Consider the following 19,759-nt stretch of genomic DNA (forward strand, 5'->3'; position numbering starts at 1 on the left):
CCATGATGGCCTGTTGCCTGAGCGACGAGGTGAAGGAGTCGAAGCGCATCAACGCTGAGATCGAGAAGCAGCTGCGGAGGGACAAACGCGACGCCCGCCGCGAGCTGAAGCTGCTGCTGCTGGGTGAGGAGCGGCGGGGCCGCGGCGGCTCTCTCGGGCCTCACGGGCCGGGGCGGGCGGCAGCCGCAGGTGATCGCGGCCCCGGTGGCCGCCGCCTCGGCCTTGGCGGCAGCTGCGCAGCGGCATTGCTGGCTCTCGCTGCAGACGCTCGCGCACGCGAAAGCTGTCTCGAGGAACTGCTTCCTCGAGTGCTTGCACCCGCTGCCTCCCTGCCTGTGCAGGCTCGCTAATTTTGGCGTTGCCAGCGAACCTCCGGGCCTTGAATGGGCATCTGTGGGCAAGGCTGGCTCCTAAACCGCTGAGCCCCCGCTGCTGGCCTGGGAGGGCCGGCAGGGGTGGGAGGCTGGTGCAGCAGATCTGAAGGGACATGGAGCAGTAAGGATGTGCGAGCTCTGTGTCTGTGGAGGAAATGGCCAAAATGTTTTGTGTTACTTGCAGGAGCAGAGGTCGTTTGTGCTATAAGGGTGTAGGTGTTTGTGTAGAAACATAGTGATGTCCTGTCCTGCGGTTAAACAGAGGGATAAAACTATACTGTTTTTGTTTTACAAAAGGTTTACAGGAAGAGGTAATCTGTTACAAGAACAACCCACTAAGATTTCAAGTGTGTGTGTCCTCCTTCAGTAGCTGCTGTGATGTTCACATCCAGGTAGTCCCCAACTGAAACTTTAAGTTACGGTTTCATGAGTGCTGGCAGTTGTCACTGCTCACATATATATTCTGTTTTGTTCTTAATAGTGGTATTGCTTCAAGCTGGGCTACAAAGCAGTCTAATGGAATAAGTTTGTTTGTTTGTAGTTTGTACTGAATTGGCAAACCAGTAAGGCACAGGTGAAAAAGTACGTTGAACTTCGTGAAAACAAATGTGAAACTGTTCACACAAATTAAGTGAGGCTGTGTCGTCCTTTGGAGATCTGTAACACTGGCGTTGTTGCACAAGGATAGTTTTTGAGTAAAGTCTATGGCTTTCCTAGAACTCAGGGTGAGAAGATACGTTGGCTGTGGATATATACTACTGTCCTTTGGGTGGAGATAAAACTGATGGTTTGACATTTGTACTCAATTTCCATAAGACTTCTTATGGACTGGGAAATGTGTCTCTTGGACTCAGATACTTCTTAAAACAGTCCTACAGAAACAGTTGTTTCAAAATAGGTTGGAGCCATAGGCAAGATTGGGCTAAGATGATCTTACTAATCTAGCTCACTTCAGAAATTAAATTCAAGTTACTCTAGAGACCTTTCTTTTTTTTTTTCCCTAAAAGGCAGACTTAAGTAAGATTCAGCATCATATTTAAAAAGGAAAAAAAAATCAATCTGGGATGGTTAAGACTGGGTAACTAGCACTCCCATTTTCCGGACAGGATTAGAAAGGCCAGGCCTTTCTTCTCATTTGCTGGGTGCTTTGGGCTATATACCATGTTGCTCACTGTCTGTCTCAAGTTGTTGCAGGTAACTTGTTCTTTCTCCTTGGTAAAACTGCTGTTTACAGTATTTTCTCATATCTTGTTCCTAATATATAGAATTCTTACATTCACAAATGTGAAATCATATTAGTGAGAGCTTTTTCCAAATGCTCAGAATTTTAAGAGTGTTTATGGAGGAAGTTTCTGCATTGTAAAAGCTGTGGTAATTTTTCCTACCTTCTGTCTAGTGTGACAGTTAGTTTGTTGAAACCTGAAATAAAACTTGAGGGGAAGAATAACTGAGCTGTACAATGAGCCTTATAATAAGAAATGTGATTTCAAGGTATGGGACATATCCCCTGATTTAGGCACTCATTAGTCTCTTTTGTGTGTGTGTTTGTGGAGGGGTAATGTATACAAAAATTACTCTGGTTCTTGAATTGCCATTGAGCATGGGATACTGCTGACTGAATAAATGTATTTGCAAGTGACGGTCAGGTACTTGGGGCTCAGTAGTAACTTACTGTAAACTGCAGCTTTCACATGTTGACAGAAAAAATGGTAAGTTTAGATTGTCTCCTTGTCTTAATACTGTCATATATATATATACATATACATATATATATATATATATATATAAAAGAAGGTTATTGTGTCCTTATGAATATAGGAGACTGCACACAGCCACATTTGTAATATTCTACTGTAGTGCTGTTCTGTATCGTTGATGCCCTGCAGAAAAGCAAGCGGCATTTTTTTTTCTTTTTAAGAGGGGGATGACGATGAAGTGACATGAAAATCTCTGTTCTGAAGTAAGTGAGATCTGAGGTAAATGAATGCTACTGAAGTTTGTTTTACATTTTCGTTAGCAGAATGTTTGAGGTACCTCTATTTTTTTTTTCTTTTCTCTGTTTTGGTCACTGTGGTAAAAAGCAAGGAAGTATTTCTCACCACAGTGTACTTAACCACAAAAGATTTCAGTTTCTGATTTTTTTTGTCTTCTTTTCTCCTCCTTTGTGGTGTAGCTTTGTGTTTGAGAAAGAGATAGTTTACTGCAGATTGATGGTGGTTGTAGTGCTGATTTCTAATTAGATTACCAAAAATTTTGCCAGTTTTCAGATGGGAAGAATTCAACTCTATTTTAAACACACTGCGTCTAGTTACATTTTTAGCTGCTTGTATTTGAGCATATTTGTTTCTTCGCCTTTTACCTGGTACTATAAGCACAGGTAATTGGGAGTCTACCTCTGAGTAGTGATTGTGTTGTGATGAATGAGATACTGTCTTAATATATCTATTCACTGGTGTGAGGTGAATACCTGGTGGTTCTTTTGGCGAAAACCAGGACTCTGCCAACATGTTTATTTGTAACCAGAGATCAAAAAAAATGTGTCACTTATGACCACACTTTAGTTTTTTTGCTCTGGGTAATCAAGGGAGTTGAGCCACTTTGCTATTAAAGAGCTATCTTTCTGGATTAGCCTTCTGTTTAATGCAAACCAATAGCAAATTTTGGAAAATTGAACAGAAGTACTCAAAAGAAGTGTCAGTGGTGTATCCTTCAGCTGTTGCTTGTGAGATGAAAGCATGGAGGTATGTTAATCATATTTAAGACTTGACCTTTGCATCCCTCCATGGAAGATTTTGTATAAATGGAGTGGAAGTTGCTGGGGGAGTTCCATAACACCAGTTGAATTGTGATTGTAATGAGGCTAGGTATGGCATGACTTCTTTTATCTGTTGATGCTTTTTTCCCTCCTCATGCTCACCGTGTCAGAGAGTTCCTACCATCTTTGCATCCTCTGATGGTCTTCATGCGCTAGCTGATGCTTTTCTGGAGCCTTGAAAGTAGGGGTGGAAGAACCTGCCCAACTGACTGTGCAGGAAGCAGGCTTTGAAAGAGTTGGACTGTTTAATGTACTGGCATTGGTGTAAATCTGTCTTGCTCTCCCAGTTACTCAAAGACACAGCTTCTCCTGAGCAGTAAAGCTGTATCATAAGGAACCACTAGCCTTGCTGAGCAGTCTGTTGTTTGTTAGAGCGCAAGACAGAGTGCAGACAGCTGCAAGCAACATCCCGCTTTGCTCTCACTGTCAGTCCTTATTTTTAACTCTAAATATCCAAGGGCTGCAAACAATATTGGAGGTTTCTGTGGTAGCATACTGCCCACAGCCTTTTATCTTGCTGCAGTGAGGATTATCATTTCAATCCGTGAGAGCAAATGTTATTTTTCATTGCATAGCAGTTTGGATTACTGAGAAGAGGTACTGACTTGATTGTTCATGTCAAATGGAGGAGGAAGTAATTTCTTGAGTTCTCTCCTCTTTTAGAGTTGATTTTCTTCTCTTGCGTTTTGTTCCTTTCTGTAAAAAGATGCAAAGTGTATAAGATAAATGGCATTTGGTACCAAATCACAATGAAAGAAAATTTGGTCCTTTATTGTGCAAATAGGTTTCCTTCTGGCCCTCTTGCTGTCATCTCAGTTTGCAGTACTTATTAACTTGAGAGTGCATCTGGGCCCTTTCTGGCTGCTGCTGTGACCGTAGCATCTTGCTGGAGTATCTGGGAATAGGTCAGGTGTGACGGACAAGGGCCTTTTGACGCAGAATATGTGGGAGTGGCTGTAATGTGAGATTTGGAATAAGTACCAGAGTTACTTTTGAAAGCTGTTGTAAAGGACAAGATGTCTTCCATCTATGTTAACTGTATTCATGGTGGGGGTAAACAGGATCATCTGGACTGTCTTTCAATATTCTTGAAAGCAACTAGAAAAGTAGTTGGTAGGATAGCGTATTTGGATACAGCAATAAGAACTTTGTGGTACAATATGATGTTAGCTTTGTTTCTTCTATTACAGACGAGGTTTTCTATATCTGCCGACTTTCTCTCTTGTATTCTGCAGGCACTGGAGAAAGTGGGAAAAGCACATTCATTAAGCAAATGCGTATAATTCATGGTTCAGGATACTCTGAGGAGGACAAAAAAGGCTTCACCAAGCTGGTATACCAAAACATCTTTACTGCCATGCAGTCTATGATCAGGGCCATGGAAACCCTGAAGATTCTCTACAAATATGAACAGAATAAGGTAAGTTTCTGACAATATTTATATGTACTTTTTAGGCAAAGGGAGTTCTGAGTTTTGACTTACAGGTTTCTGTTTATTTGTATCCTTCCACATTATAATCCCAACCTCCTCAAAATCTTTCCCTTAAGTATTTTATATTTAAGGACTGCTTTTTATGATACTTTACTGCTATCTGACTCTGTTCACTAAGCTATGTTAAGGAATAAAGCAGCTTTCTACCTGAGGACAGAGTCATCTGAACGAATTTGTTCTCAGGATGGTCTGTTCCCTGGTCTGTGTAATGAATTTTAGGGAAAAAGGAATGGGGGTAAGATATAAGAAAAGTATTCAGTGTACTTGTCTGAAGGATTCAGTCATGTTGATGTGCTGTGTTTTTCTTTGCATGAGTTGGTATTTGCATCTGAACTTGAAACTGGTTAAATATATGATGGACCCAAAAGACTGTTCCAGTAGTTATCACTATTAATGAAATCTATCAGTTTTTCTTTTGTCAGTCTTTTTTTAAGGGTTTCATTCTCTGTCCAATGTTGAGCTGAAGTTTGAGTTACAAATCTTGGGTCCAGGAATAATTTTTTTCAGAAAAAAATCGTCTAAATTATTTAGCTGTTTTGGAGGGGTGAGAATGCCAGGAGATCAGATTTTTAGAGTGCCTTGCTTCTTTAATGCTTTTTGCCGTAGTATTTTTAAGTGAAATTGTATTTTATTTGTTCTGTCACACAGCAACGTGGAGCTGACTTTTAATAATTGTGTATAAGGGCTAGGTGGTGCACCAGGAGTTCTCAAGCCTGAACTCCTTTTTTACCGTCTCCTTTAGTGAGATTCTGCAAGATCAGTAATCAGAAAAGACGACGTGGTATGAGGAAGCCTGTCTTACCTGTGCTTTCGTGAGGCCTGGCAGAGTGTTTTTGGTGGCTATAATATGTGGACTTTTATTGGTGATCATGTGGACAGAACCTGGCTTTGTTTTTCTGTTTTTTTCTCTAATGAAGATGATGCTGCATGGTATAGGCAAGAGCCTCTTCGTGTGATAGTTGCACCAAAGTTTTCAGAAAGTAGCTTGGTGTGGATAGTAACCTCACAGATTCCGCAAGCTGTTGTAATGGTTTTAGTTCTTCCTTTTGTTTGTAGACTGTAGATTGGGCATTTTTATTCTCTCTGTCAGCAGGGAATGTGATTGAAATGCACTAAACCAATGTGTCTATCACTATTCAAAAGGTAGTTTGAATTTTTTTATGAAAAGAAACCTGAGATAGCAGCTTGTTCCTGAAATACAGCTTTACCTTCTCAAAAGTTGGTCAGTTTGGGGCTCTTCACACTAAATACTCTGCCTTGGAAATCACAGTGTTTATAAACACCTGGTGATCTAATTATATAGCACATCTCGACAGGTGACGTCTGTTGCTGTTTTACAGCTTATTCTGTGAAGGAGCATATGATGCTTCGGAGGAATTTTGCTGATGCCTTCTATAAAAAATGAAATTCTGAAATTTCATTTCTTAATTTAATGATGATACAAGAAAAGTTGGAGCTGTGAAGTCTTAGAAGTATAGTTTACTCATTGCTCCTCTGGTCTTAGCAATTTGACCCACAGCTGAATGTAGATCCTTGAAGGCATAGTGTAAGGATTTAATTCGTATGAAAGCGTTTTGTTTTGTTTTGCTTTTCTATCTTCAAGGCCAATGCAGTGCTGATCCGGGAAGTGGATGTAGAAAAGGTCATGACATTTGAGCAGCCCTATGTAAGTGCAATTAAGACTCTGTGGAATGACCCTGGAATCCAAGAGTGTTATGACAGGAGAAGAGAATATCAGCTTTCTGACTCTGCTAAATAGTGAGTATATAACCATTGACACACACTGGTAGATAGCAACAATGCTTTAACAAATATTACCTGCCCAAATCTTTTGCTCAAGTCTAGAGTTGTTTCAGTAGGCAGGAACACTGTAGTGGATCCCATTACATAATTTCTTTAAAGTACATCTTATTTTTTCATCCAGGCAAATAAGTCTTATTGGTGTTTTAGACAAGCTGCATGGTCTCTGCTGGGTATATGTATTGGGATAAAAATCATAAGCATGTGCTGCTTTGCCTTTCTGAAACCAGATTCGAAGAAGTTTACAGTTATCTGTTGCCACTGCTTTTCTGAGGTAGCTTTTTCATCTTAATTTTTCCTAAGCATACTTCTGGCAGACAGAGGCAGAGAGCTCTGTAGGAGACAGTGGAAGCATTTTTTTTATTTTAGTTTTTTGGGAGACAGGTTTAGATCTGGAAATGCCTTACTATTTGCTAGTTTTCTTGAGGTTATGAGGTATTCTAGTGGGTGAAAAAGGCAGCTCTTTAAATGCCTGTGTCTAGATATACCTGAGGCTGGAGTTTCTGTCTTAAACTATCTATGCTCTGACTCTTAAGTGTTGGAAGTGTTGCTTTTTTTCTTCAGGTTTGTCCTTTGGCCTACAGATGTACATGGATATTTAACTTGTGGATTTATTATTAACAAATTCTAAGTATAGGAAGACTTGGAAGATATTCCCTGTGCCTGGTAACATAGGTTTCCTGTGTATAGAAAAATCTCAGATGAATCTCAATTCTACCATGAGTATCCAGTGTGCTTAAATGTCCTCTGCAGAAAAGATTGTCTTCCACTCCTATTTCCTGAACATGAAGAGTTGATAAAGTAGTTCCTAATGTATCTGTTTATCCTACAAAGGGGGTGGCTGGTGAATTACTACTCCTGAAAGAGGTACTCTGTGGGGTTTTTTTTTTTTTTAATCAAATTTTAAAACAGTTCAGATTATTTCTGACTTCCTTGTTATGCTAGGGGAAGACTATCTGTAGTGGTGTTTGTATGTGATGTGCTGTAATCTAAGGTAGTTTTTTCATTGTTCTTCTTGTAGCTATCTTAGTGACGTGGATCGTATTGCTACCCCAGGATATCTACCAACTCAGCAAGATGTGCTACGGGTTAGAGTTCCTACAACCGGCATCATAGAGTACCCCTTTGACCTAGAGAACATTATCTTCAGGTACTGAACGTGTATTCATGCTACAACTGAACTGAGACAGGAGTAAAATTGTTTCAGGAAGGATGAATTTTGTATTGCTTTTGTGTTCGGATGTTTAGCTGAGAGGCTTGAGTGGATCTGAGTGCTGTAATGTTATGCGGTATCTACTGAAAGGTGCTCCTATAATGGGGATGATGTAACACTTAATTCTGATTGGGGACAGCTCCAAGCAGAAGCCATTGACTGTCATTCAACAGTCAGTGCATTTGAGTCAGTGGCACCTGGAGCTGGACGAACTGTCTAGCAGGAATTGATCTCCTTGTGAAGGATTGCCTTGCTGGCATCTGAAGCTGAAATGGCGGCTTGCGAGATAGCTGTATGAACTGTTCATAGGTTAAGCCACCAAGAGGAAGAAAAAAGCTTGCTTTGGGCAGTGCTTGTCTTGAAATGTATTTACCTTCAAGAATTCTTTGCTCAAGCAACTTTAATCATTTCTGTCTCTTTGAAAAAGAGACTGCTTTTTGTATAGAATGGCTTCCTTGTATGCTATTCCCTAATATCTGCCTTATCTGCCTTTAGACGCAGTTTTCTGTGCCTAGCTTGTGGCATCGATAGATGATGCCAAAAATATTCCCTATGCTGCTGCAGCAACACATAGATATTTGGAGGCTTAGGCCTACAAGTAAATATGACATACGAGGGTTCACTGACTGCTTGTCTATTGCAAAGCAATCTTCTCCATAGCTCTCTGGAACTTAAACACTCCCTCCCCTTTTCCACCACAATATTGACATTATGAGAGGGGAATAAAGTAGAAGGAAGCCTGCATCCCATCTCTGAATCCGTTCAGTTACAGAGAGATGAAAGGTCACTTTGTTCTGGTTTGCTGGTCTATGAGATAGATATAGGATTTTAGTAAAGACATGCAGATTGGACCAGAAGTGTTGAACTTTAGGTGAGTGACAAAATAATTTTAGCATACTGTACAGGTGGGACTTAAAACTGAGGTGCAGAGTTGCATAGCTATTATGCAACACGTTCTAAGAAATGTGTTATTAATGTATTATTAATGTATTGGTAATTAATATTCAGTTATTAAGGAAGCGCTCATGTTTTAAGGAAAAAGGGACTTTAATATAAAATACAGTATTGTCATTTAACAAAGCAGAGTTTTGAAAAATTTTTTTTTCAGACCCATAATTCTGCTTCAAAACTGCTAGTTATCAAATCAGAGTGCAATACAACAAGAAATAGTAATGCTGAAATTGGGAGTTTGAACTGAATATCAGTCTCTTTGGCCATCTCTTTAGTTTGATATATTTCTGTAACAGGATTTTTTTTTTTTAAGCTTGATGGCTTTGTTAATGACCACATGTTGCTACGTCCTCCTGTTAATTTAATGAACAATAAAGAACTTTTGTTCTGATTGTATGCTGGTGCTTTGAATTCAAATAGAGAATTGCAGTTATGCTGTGATACCGTATGTATTTCTCTTCCTTAGAATGGTGGATGTTGGAGGTCAAAGGTCAGAACGAAGGAAGTGGATCCATTGCTTTGAAAATGTGACTTCCATCATGTTTTTAGTAGCACTTAGTGAATATGACCAAGTTCTGGTGGAGTCTGATAATGAGGTAGGCCAAAGAGTGGGAGCTCTTCAAGAGCATGGGGGGAAGGAAGAATATCTGTCTTGCTTCTTGGAGGTTGATACGAAAGTGCTTGGTGCCAAGGAATTGGCAAGGATTGTTGGTCTTGGCCTTCCGTTCTCCCTTTTGCAAAGGGAACATGAGCCTCAATGGGTCATGATGTCCCTGAGGATGGAAAATGCATAGTGCATTCAAATTACCTGCACTTCTCAAATGATACTGAAATACTCTGAAATTGCCAAGTCGTGTGTATCTTCGAAGGTACTCTGCAATGTGAAGGCATGCTCTTAAAATGTAACAATTGCTGCGTCACTCTTTTTCTTACCTGAAATACTTTGCACTGTGGTTGCTGTCCTGTTGGATAATGACTGGTCTCTTTGAAGGTGCAGTATTGAATTTTTGTATCTGCTGATAGATTAAAAAATGTTGTTAGGTGACAGCAGTTATTCCTTTATTTTATACTAGGCAAGATGTGTACCAGTTCACAAGATATCATGGCCAGTCCTCCAACATGACTGTGCAAAGCATAGAATAACTTTTAAGCTTTCTGATATTAATTGCTTGTCAATTAAATGAAGCTTGAATCCATCAGATTTTTTCATTTGTTTTCCATTTACCTGCTCAACTGGAGCAAGAACTTGCTTGGGGCTTAAGTTATTCTGTGTACAGTATCTGAGGTGTTGGGTTGATGCAGATCTAACTGTGTGTGCAGGTAGAAGAAAGGTGACTTGATCCTCATTTGTGGGAAAAAAAAGACTTCCCCCCCCCTCTCATTTCAGAATCGGATGGAAGAGAGTAAAGCCCTCTTTCGAACCATTATCACTTATCCCTGGTTCCAAAACTCTTCTGTTATCCTCTTCCTCAACAAGAAAGATCTTTTGGAAGACAAGATCCTGTATTCCCATCTTGTTGACTATTTCCCGGAATTTGATGGTGAGTGGTTTTTAAGGAGGAACACTCAATCTAGAAAGGAGGTGGTCTGGGTTTTTGTTGTTGTTGTTTGTTTTTTTAAAAAATACTCAGATCTTGAGATGGGGGAAAAACTCTTAATGTGAGAAGAAATACATATAATGATGACAAAATGTCATACAAGTGTCTTAATTGTAGATATGTAACTAGAATCTGATCGAATTAACAAATAATGAACCTCTCCTAGATGAAGTAGTAAAAATTACTTTCCCTAAATATATACTTCAGAGTATTAAATAATGGAAGTCTAACTTTCCTACTTGTATACTTGTGCATATAATTTGTTTATAGACATGTGAGAATTGCTGATATACTGGGCATCTTAACCCTCTAGTCAAGAAGTGATTTGAGTCCTTGTTTTGGGAATCTAACTAGTTAAATACCTGAGTTGTTCAAGTGTTGGTGCTGAAAATTTCAGGTAGCATAAAATTCTTTTTCGTGTGCCATCTGCAATTGTGGAAGAATAATACCTATGTGAAACAAAGTCGAATCGGAAATAAAATTCCTTTGCTGATATAGCAATTTTCTACTCTATAGTTCAGTGCATTGAAGCTTGACTGGTAACAGAGTTGTCTGGGATTGAAAATTAAAGTAGTGGAAAGTGAGGTCAGGCAACACTACTTCCGTGCTCTCATGTTTTAACTGTGTCATTATGTGTTTTGAAAGTATGTGGTGAAGGGAGAATTGCCCTTTGCAAACCTTGCTTCATTTAAACTACTAATGAAATTGCTCATAATTAGTTGTCCTCCCACTTCTGGAGTCTCCTGCCCCCTGCTGTCTGAAAGTACAGGCACTCTGAAGTCATCAATTGTGGAAAATGTCAAAAAGTTCCTGTGGCAATGTGTTTGTGGTTGGTGAGCCACTGTGAACTTACTGGTCAAATAGTGCATACTTCTCCTAATATAATTGAACAGCTGGAGGCAAGATAGCAACATTAGAAAGTGTAGTATGCTTTCAACTTTTTTGTATAAGTAGTTATTGTAGCTGCTGCAGGGATGCTGTGTGGTTTGAGAGTGGGAGGTAGCCCATCAGACTGGCTCTCAAGAGATGATCCTTGCAATGGAGAGTGTGAGAACACCGAATGCTTTGAAAGGAATATCAGTAGGTGACTTTTTCTGAGGAGCTGTTAACAGTATAAAGTAAATACTGACTAAAATTACTGTTTTTAGCCCCTGTGTGTTGACCAGCCAGTTAGGACAGATTCCAATGTTAGCTGAATGTCTCTTGTTTGCATAATGTAAACTTGTGTCCTTCTGAGCATGAGATTTGTCTGTTTATTAAGAAATATGCATTCCAGTTCCAAAGGAGTATGTTGTGGCACATACACTGAGCATCACTACTGTGTAGTAACAACAGCACATACAGGATTGTATCAAATTCTGTATTTCAGCACAGGCTAAGCCAACACCTTGGAGTGAAAACTCTGTCTTGGAAAAATGCCCTTTGTAGGTGTTGGTTAGCTAATTGAAAAGCGTAAGATACTTCAGGTTCCAGAACTTTTATGTAATAAACAAGCTTAATTTCTTCTTTATATCCCCTATATAATATCCCCTTTATATACCCTAGCCTATAAGAAAAAATGCACTGGCAGTTCTTCTGGTGGTTCAAACCAGGGCATATGCTTAGCACGGATTCCTTGACTGTGTCCCCTTATTTGTTGCAGGCCCACAGAGGGATGCACAGGCAGCCCGGGAGTTCATCCTCAAGATGTTTGTGGATTTAAATCCAGACAGCGACAAAATCATCTATTCTCACTTCACATGTGCAACAGACACAGAAAACATCCGTTTCGTCTTTGCAGCTGTCAAGGACACCATCCTACAGCTCAACCTGAAGGAATACAACCTGGTTTGACCTGCTCTGCCCTTGGCTCCTTGAGAGGCTTCATAATGAAGAAAAGACAAAAAGAAATTTTAAACATGACAGGAAAAAAAATAATTTTTGATGTAATGATTGCAAATTGTCTGATCTGTGGAGTGGCAAGTGCTCAGTGTTATCCCGGAGTCTCATGTCTCTGTCCACAGAGTAGTGATTTCATATTTTTAACAAATTGCTTTTATTTCACAGTTAACGGGGATATGCCTCATTCCTTCAGCACCTTGTCACTTCTTAATTTTTGCCAAACAGTTAAGGTGGCCTCATCTTTAGCTTTCTTTTGTTGCTTAGCCACTTCCCCCCCCCCCTTTTCATTCTCATGGTATATGTAGAGAAAATAACTTTCCAGCCAAGATTGTGAATTCACTGGACTGTGGGAGTGTGGAATGCTACTGGTCCCTTTGCCATGTGCTACAGGGTACCTCTGGTGTAATTTGCTAATTCTGCCAGCTTTTTCCCCCTCCTTGCCCTTCCTTTCCCCAGGACATGCTCCATGGTTCACTGTGATGAATTGTTGGGGAGAAGCGATTGCTCTCCAACTATTGCAGAAAAAAAAAGGCAAAACAAAAGCCATTGCTTTTCCATTCTTTTATAAGTTCTAGTTCTGAGTTGCTTTTTTTTTTTTCTTATCAATTATAAAGGTATGGAGACTGTGATTATTTTTTTTTTAAATTATTGATGTTCTATACATAGTTTGCTACATGTTGCTGTATTTTGTTCATGGACTACAAATGATGGAAGCTCTTGGAGCAATAGCTGCTGAGCCTGGGGAGCTGTCTTACTGGGATTGTTGAGGGTGTTTTGTAGTGTTTCTTTTTCTTTTCTTTTTTTTTTTTTTTTTTGTTCTCCGTGTGTACGTATTTATGTACACAGACACATGCACATCCTTTACGCACCACAAACGCGTGTGCACACACTAGACTCAATTTGCAGAGAAAAACTCCCTTTCGTTGAGTAGAGTGTATGACATCAAATGAGCGACTTCTCTATGCAGCAGATATCAAAAGCACACTGTTTAATTGTGGCACTTAAACTTCAGACTTTAGCTGGATTGAAAAATCTTAGTCTTACGCCACCCTCTGATTCTTTTCTTGCTGCTAGTAGCAAACAAGCCTTGTTTATCACATTTCATGCCAGCGTGTTGTATAAATTTGTAAGAATGCTTTGGTCCTGTCCAGCTTTTGCAGACTTCTAGAAAGGACAAGAGCTGGTGGGTCACAGACTTTAAGGCATAGATAGGATTTTCTTAAAAAGATTGTGGAGAGGTCTTGGAGGGAGTGGCAGTTTTCTCTCTCCTGTTTATGCATTCCCCAGAGGCCCATACTGCTGTGTTTCTCTTTAGAGGAGTATGCATTCTCTTTGGAGGACTTGCACATGTGCTTGCTCCAGGGTGCATGTGATAATCAAGTTACAATTGTCATGGCTGGAGCGTATGTGGCTGCTATGGAATCCAGAAAATCCTAGCGTGGATGCACTTTTGTTTAGCAGGACAGTAGGGGCAGTGACAGGAAGGTTTGCTGGTGTAGATGGAAGTTAGTGGAAGAAGTTCTGGATTTCAGATGCCAAATGAAACTCCACTGAACAGAAGGATGTGAAGCCTTCGCATGTTACAGAGTTTTTTCCAGGAGCTAAGGCAAGTGAACAAACGTGCTGAAGATCTGTTGCCTGCCTAGAAGACTGTAGGGCAAGGCAAGGAGTGAATAAAAAACAGGGAAATCTGATCCACCTCTGGACATGTGTGGTTTAGCCATCACTAATGCTTCTGTTTCAATTCCAAGAAGTAGCATTGGGTCCAAGTTCTCTGGATCAACCAGATTGCCCCCTTAAAGGCTATTAGGCTGCCAGTAGATAAAGACTAAATGAGCTGCGCTGTTGCAGGGGGCTGTTGATATTTTGTCTCTTTTGTAGACAGAGCACTACATCCGTGTTTTGCACAACATGTAAATCTTAACTGTCAGAGATGCTTAAGATGCTTTGATCTAAAACACTAAAATTTGGAGTCAGATTATTTTGAATAATTCTGTTTATAGGTCCCTCTTATTTTCCCCAATAGCTGGGGGAAGCCTCTGTACGTCTCGGAGCACTACAGGAGAAAGCAAGCTCTGTTTGGTGTGATGGGAGAGCTAAAGTTGGAACAATAGCCATGGGACCAACAGTTGAAGAGCCAGAGTCTGGCTGAGTGACAATGCTGAGGGGAACACAGCGTCTCTTTAGTATAGCCATACTCTGGATTGCAGTTTATATTTGGGAGGAATGAGAGGGTTTCCCTTGTTTCAGACAGCTTTGCATCAATTTTACTGCTTTTTTGTCTTTATGCCAAATGATCCATTTTGTAGAAAATGTCCTATAAAGAGGAATTTATAATCGTCTTAATGTATCCTAAATGCTGTTCGGTTGAAGCAGATGGCAGCACCATTTTCTTCTGCTTTCCTGATTCTATTGTAAATGGTTCATATGACAACAATTGCCAGCAGTGAACCTGGCACTGAGAAATACAGGCTCTTGGAAATAACTTCACAGAAGTTTGTTTTTCTTTTTCTTTCTTTCTTTTTTTTTTTCTTCCCCTCAAGGTGAATGATGGTGGTACTTCCCACTTGAGTCAAACTTTTGTTTTTATATCCTCCCCTTCCTAAGAGCTGCTGCCCTGGCACAGGAGGAGGGATCTTGGCTCCCCTGTCTTTTGCAGAGTAAATCTGCATTGTTGCGAACTGTGGGAGGCTGTAGGCACAAGGATTTAGTTATGTGCTGTACCTTGCTGACCAACTGCTTGATGTAGCTGTTGGCTTGATAACTGACTTGTCATGATTATTGCAAAGGAAAGGGGAAGACATTATATGATGGCTGACCTGTGAGTTTGTGAAATCTCATTCTGCTTTAGGGAAGGAATGGGCCTGACTTGTAAAACATAATCTGGAGGTGTCTGGACCGCACTATATGCGAGAAGATACCAGTGTTAGCATGTGCTTTTCCTAGCAAGCGATAGCTTGTGTGCCTCCAGCTTGGCCAGTAAAGCATTTCTGCAGAACTAGTTCACTTCTCTGTTGTCTGTTGGCTGGCCCTTTGGCAAATGCCTGCCCTAGCAAAAGTGCCAAACCTTAAACCAAATTTGCCTGTATCATCTTTTCTGCGATTGAGGCCAGTCAGATTTTTCCACAGATTGCAAAAAGAGATTGACCTTTAGAAAGATGATGGGGTAGGGTTCGTGTAAAGAATCTGGAATCTGAGTCTGAAGAAATAGTTTCTTGATTAACCTCTGCTCCTTGTGCACTTTTTATTCTGCTGAAGAAACCAACATACTCTGAACCAGTTTGAAACTTGAAGTCAGTGAGGAGAGGACCATTTCATTTCTTTGTACCATTCTATGTGGATTGGCTACTTGGTGAGCAACAGCCCCTTCCCTCTTCAGCGTGTCAGATAGCTCCAGCCCCTTCTGCCTGTCTCCCCTTTCCTGGAATTGGATTCTTTGGTCTCTTCTTGTTGCTTCCTAGCGATGTTGGCCTTGCTTTCAACTATGGTTTTCTTCATGTGTTCTATTGGGATTTTTTATTTGTTTGTTTTAAAGTACTTCCAGAGTGTGCTGACGATTGTATTGTACTGTACAGAGCCCAGGTTGTTAGAGTCCAGCAGAGATAAAGTGTGTTATGCAGCACCCAGTTTTTAAGAGTATGGTTTGTGCCAATGCCCCTTCTTTAGTAGTGCCAGAGACTCTTTACAAGTGCCAATGTGGTGGAAATTATTTGGTTATACTTGTATATTATAGGATCTTGATTTAAGACAATTTAAACATTAACCTATTTAAAAAGATACTCTATAAAATGCTGTTTTTAAACCTTGTCATTTGCAATGCATGTACTGTTGTGCGTGTTGGGGTGGGGGGAGGGAAGAGGGTAGGGGAAAGGAGTTTCTGAATAAGATGCCCAGTGTCAGGGTCTATTCAGGCTCCAAACTGTCTCATTCCAGTCCAGGAGTGTGATTGTTTCTTGGAAAGATCCAACACTGACCACTGGGCACCAAACCTTATTACAGAAATATCTGATGGAAATTGATTTTCATATCTTTCTCCTGAAATAATTTCTCTGTTTGAAATTGGAATAAATCTTGTTCCTAAAAACTGTGGTGGTGATGCATGCTCTTGTTCCTCCCTTTCTTTCTGATCTGTTGAACAACTTCTCTACCTCATGAGATCTGCATGTGTATGAAGGATATTCTGCCTGCCTAGATTGTAATGTTGTCCCTGTTCAGGAAATTAGGACTCTGGGACATAGAAACAAAATGCATTTCAGTTAATGTATGTCATGCATTATATTTACTATATGTAATGTACTGTGCAAACAGTAGTTCTTAGCTCAGGTTTGAAGAGTGACTGACTAGGGTTTTAAGATGAAGAGATGGAGTGGTGACATCTTGACTTACAACTTGCAGGGGATTTTGGAGTGGAATTATGTGAAGCTGTGAGTTTTCACTGCTGCCTTTTGTTGTAATGTCAAGCAATTCCAAAAACAGTTCTTGTAAAGTATATGTTGTCCTTAGAAAAAACCTTGATGAGACCTCAATTACAGTCCTGCTTCCAGTCTGGTTTGCTGGAAACATGGGCAAAAGCATAAAGCACTACTTAGATATCTCCTGTTAGGAATTCAGAGATGATCAATTGTGAAAGCTTTCATGAAGGGAATTCCTGTGATGGAGTTTCTAGAGTTTAATGCTCCACCCATCCCTGACTGATTTCATCTGAGATCTTTCTGGGGGAGATGTGTGATTTTCCTTGTGCAAGGTTACCTGTTTTTCAGGAGACTACAATCAAGTATGTTCTGCTCCTGTCTGTGTAGTTCAATGCACAGGTGAAGCTTACAGATGCTGTGCTTCATCTTGAACTGGGAAGATCACTCCTTTCAGGTCAGCCCTGATACTGGCTGATACTTGTGTCATAGATGCTTTCTAGTTAAGATTGAATGTATGATACTTTTTTCAGTATCTCTGTTCTCTTATCCACTGGAAAGCATGAAAAAGTAGCTGAAAGAAATGCTTTTTATCTCTGCTCTATGTGGGTCGTGTGCTGTGCCATTCTTTGCAAAGAGACAATAATATACTCGATATAAATTGATCTGCCACCATGTTTTAATGTCTTGCTCCTTAAAGAGTCTGAAAGTCTTGAAAACTAATAGCCAAACTTCCCAACTGACTGCAAGAAGGCCCTGTGTTTTTGCCCTTTCCAGCCTTACGGGAGGTGTGCAGACTGTCTGGACTTGTTGCATATATGCAGTATGGCTTCTGTCTTTGCAGTTAGTGGTTTGTCTTCAGTTTAGTTAGTAAGTCACTTCCATCCTGGCTGCAAGATGTGTCACTGCCAACACCAGAACAGCTCCTTGGATATGTGTGCCTGACTAATTTAAATCCTTTTTATATTAAAAAAAGAAAAAAAAAAAAAAAAAAAAAAAAGAAAAAAAAGATGCTGAAGATGAAAATGCAGGGATTGCCTTGTCTGTTTACAGTAATCATTGCCATAGTAGGAGAAAGCTCTTCTCTTTGGGTATTAAATCTGCTCTTGGAAAGCTAGTGAAGCATCTGTCCAATATGAGAAGAATAAAATGTCATGTGAGCTTTATAAAGCAGAGATGTGATGCGTCTCTTCTTTCACTTCAGCTTTCTCTCCCATGTCTTGCCTGAGACCGGGTTGCCAGCCTCTAACTTTTTTTTCTTTTTTTTTTCTTTTTTTCCCTGTTCAGCACACTGTCCAGAATGCTGCTAGGACCTACTTCTGCTTTCATTGCTCACTTTTCTGCCAGCTGGCAGTTGCTGTGGTGAGCTTCAGATAGCTCAAATATAGTATATAAAGGCCATAGTCCCTTTGTTCCAGAAGCCTGTTTGTTCTGAAGACATTTGAATAAGAATCATAGTAACTTGAGAAAAGCTTTATTTATTTATTTATTTATTTAATGTCTTTATAGTGTATGTGTCTGAGTGAACAAAGCAGTAGGAAGTGATGGGAAAAACTCAGGATCGAAATGAAGGTTTCTGAAAACCACTAGGGACAAAATCTTTCTTTTTTCTCTGGTTTGTAAAACTAGCTGAAAAGAAAGCATACGTGTGGTCTCCTGTGCATGATGTCAGTTGCTTCCCAGGGAAGATTAGCACCCTTAGCAATTTCTAAAAATGAATTTTTGTCTGTTGACTCCTCTCAAACATGCCGGTTCGGTATAACTGTACTGGAGCTGTTTGTCTTCTGTGATGCAGTCCGATCCAGAATTCAAGCCCCCAAAACAATTCTCATGGCATCTGCTTCAACTTAGGAGGCAAACTTGTGGCTTTTTAATATTTTTACTGGCTCCCGTACTGGATACTATATGACAAGACTGGCATTTGGGCTGTGTGAAAGTTTCTGGGTAACCTAGCTCCTCAGGCAGAAGAGGATGTGGCTCGGTGGTACTGCAGATGCAGGTATTGCCTAGGGCAGCTCTGCATGCCCAGCCAGGTGGTGGTATCTCTTGTCACTGGCCACTCCTGCCCATGTACTGTTCCTGGAACTTCACCTCCCTTCACCTAAGATGTGTGCCTGTAGCTCTTGGCCACAAAAAGTCTTAGTATGAAGCATCTAAAAGGCTGGTCCCTCCTGCTATGCTAGTTCACATACTCACTCCTAGTGGGTCAGACCTTTGATCTCTGCTATTGCAAATAGAGCTGCTAGCTTCAAAGTACAGATGTAGGATGAGCACATTATTGGGAATATACTGTTCTTCTGGAAAATCTTTGGCACTCTGGTTAGAAAAGACTCGGCTAAACTTCTGCTTTGCAGCATTTGACTCAGAGCAGATTCTAGGTTGCAAAGAAACCTAAAGGAAGCAAGTGCCTAGCTCAGCTTAGCCGTTCATTTACTTCCAAACTGCAACCTTATGCTTTGTTGAAAAGGAATTTTAGAGGTAAGTTCTTGGATCAATTCAGGAGTTGCTCAGAGATACCCTTGGGAACATGTGCTGTTGCTAACCCACAGAGGGCAGTGTGTGCCCATAGTATAAATATGTTCTGCTTGTACAACAACGTTTTCCACAACAAAAATCACTGATAACTTTTTTCAATTGTAGCTTATCTCAGTCACATGAATGCCCTGGATAGGCTATAAGACATTTTTAATTACTATATTTGGAGAGTACTTGGTATATTAAATTCTTTGGTCCAGTGTTTTGTAGCTTGTGCTGCTACAGATATTAAATGGGCTTTAACAAGTCACCCTTATGCAAAAGGAAAGGTGAGCATTCCCTCAAAGTATTTCTGGAAAAATAAATCCCATTAGGAATGCTTTAACACAAAACTTGAAGCTGACATCTGCTTCTCAAAAACTTTGAAACTTTATAGTCTGAAAACTTCTGTTGTAAACTGGAAACTAAAGTATACAGAGAAACTTTGAAAGGTTTAAGAACAGGAGCTGGCTGGTAAAAAATTAAAGTTTAAAATTGATCAAAAAAAATTTTTGTCACCTGTTAGAGTCATAGTGCAACTACACTTACCGATGTATAATCTGGAAGTTGGGACTCAAGCAGACCAGAGTGCCTATTTGTATCTTTTAGGATTTCAGTTGTCTGCTCTAATCTTAAAAGTTATGTTGGGTTCCTGTGCTTGAAACATGTATGTATGTCCTCTCTCTCTCTCTTTTTTTTTTTTTTTTTTTTT

The 19,759-nt window shown here is 40.1% G+C and overlaps 1 protein-coding gene and 1 long non-coding RNA gene across 2 annotated transcripts in view; both read left to right on the forward strand.

The window, feature by feature from the left end:
* The first annotated feature begins 2 nt into the window (after positions 1-2).
* Positions 3-16,208, forward strand: GNA11 (G protein subunit alpha 11). Its single transcript, XM_085316630.1, has 7 exons — positions 3-123; positions 4,425-4,609; positions 6,285-6,439; positions 7,503-7,631; positions 9,112-9,241; positions 10,033-10,186; positions 11,886-16,208. The coding sequence occupies exons 1-7, from the start codon at positions 3-5 to the stop codon at positions 12,074-12,076; spliced, it is 1,065 nt and encodes a 354-aa protein (XP_085172756.1). The 3' UTR covers positions 12,077-16,208.
* Positions 16,209-19,286: 3,078 nt separating this feature from the next.
* Positions 19,287-19,759, forward strand: part of LOC146589217 (uncharacterized) — a 17,265-nt gene continuing 16,792 nt past the window's right edge. The window contains exon 1 of the long non-coding RNA XR_014897230.1: positions 19,287-19,337. This is a non-coding gene — a long non-coding RNA (uncharacterized LOC146589217). The remainder of the gene's footprint in view (positions 19,338-19,759) is intronic.

This window comes from Rhea americana, unplaced genomic scaffold (assembly GCF_003343005.1).
Source record: "Rhea americana isolate MKP2758 unplaced genomic scaffold, rheAme1 scaffold_477, whole genome shotgun sequence".
In the NCBI taxonomy this organism is placed as follows: Eukaryota; Metazoa; Chordata; class Aves; order Rheiformes; family Rheidae; genus Rhea; species Rhea americana.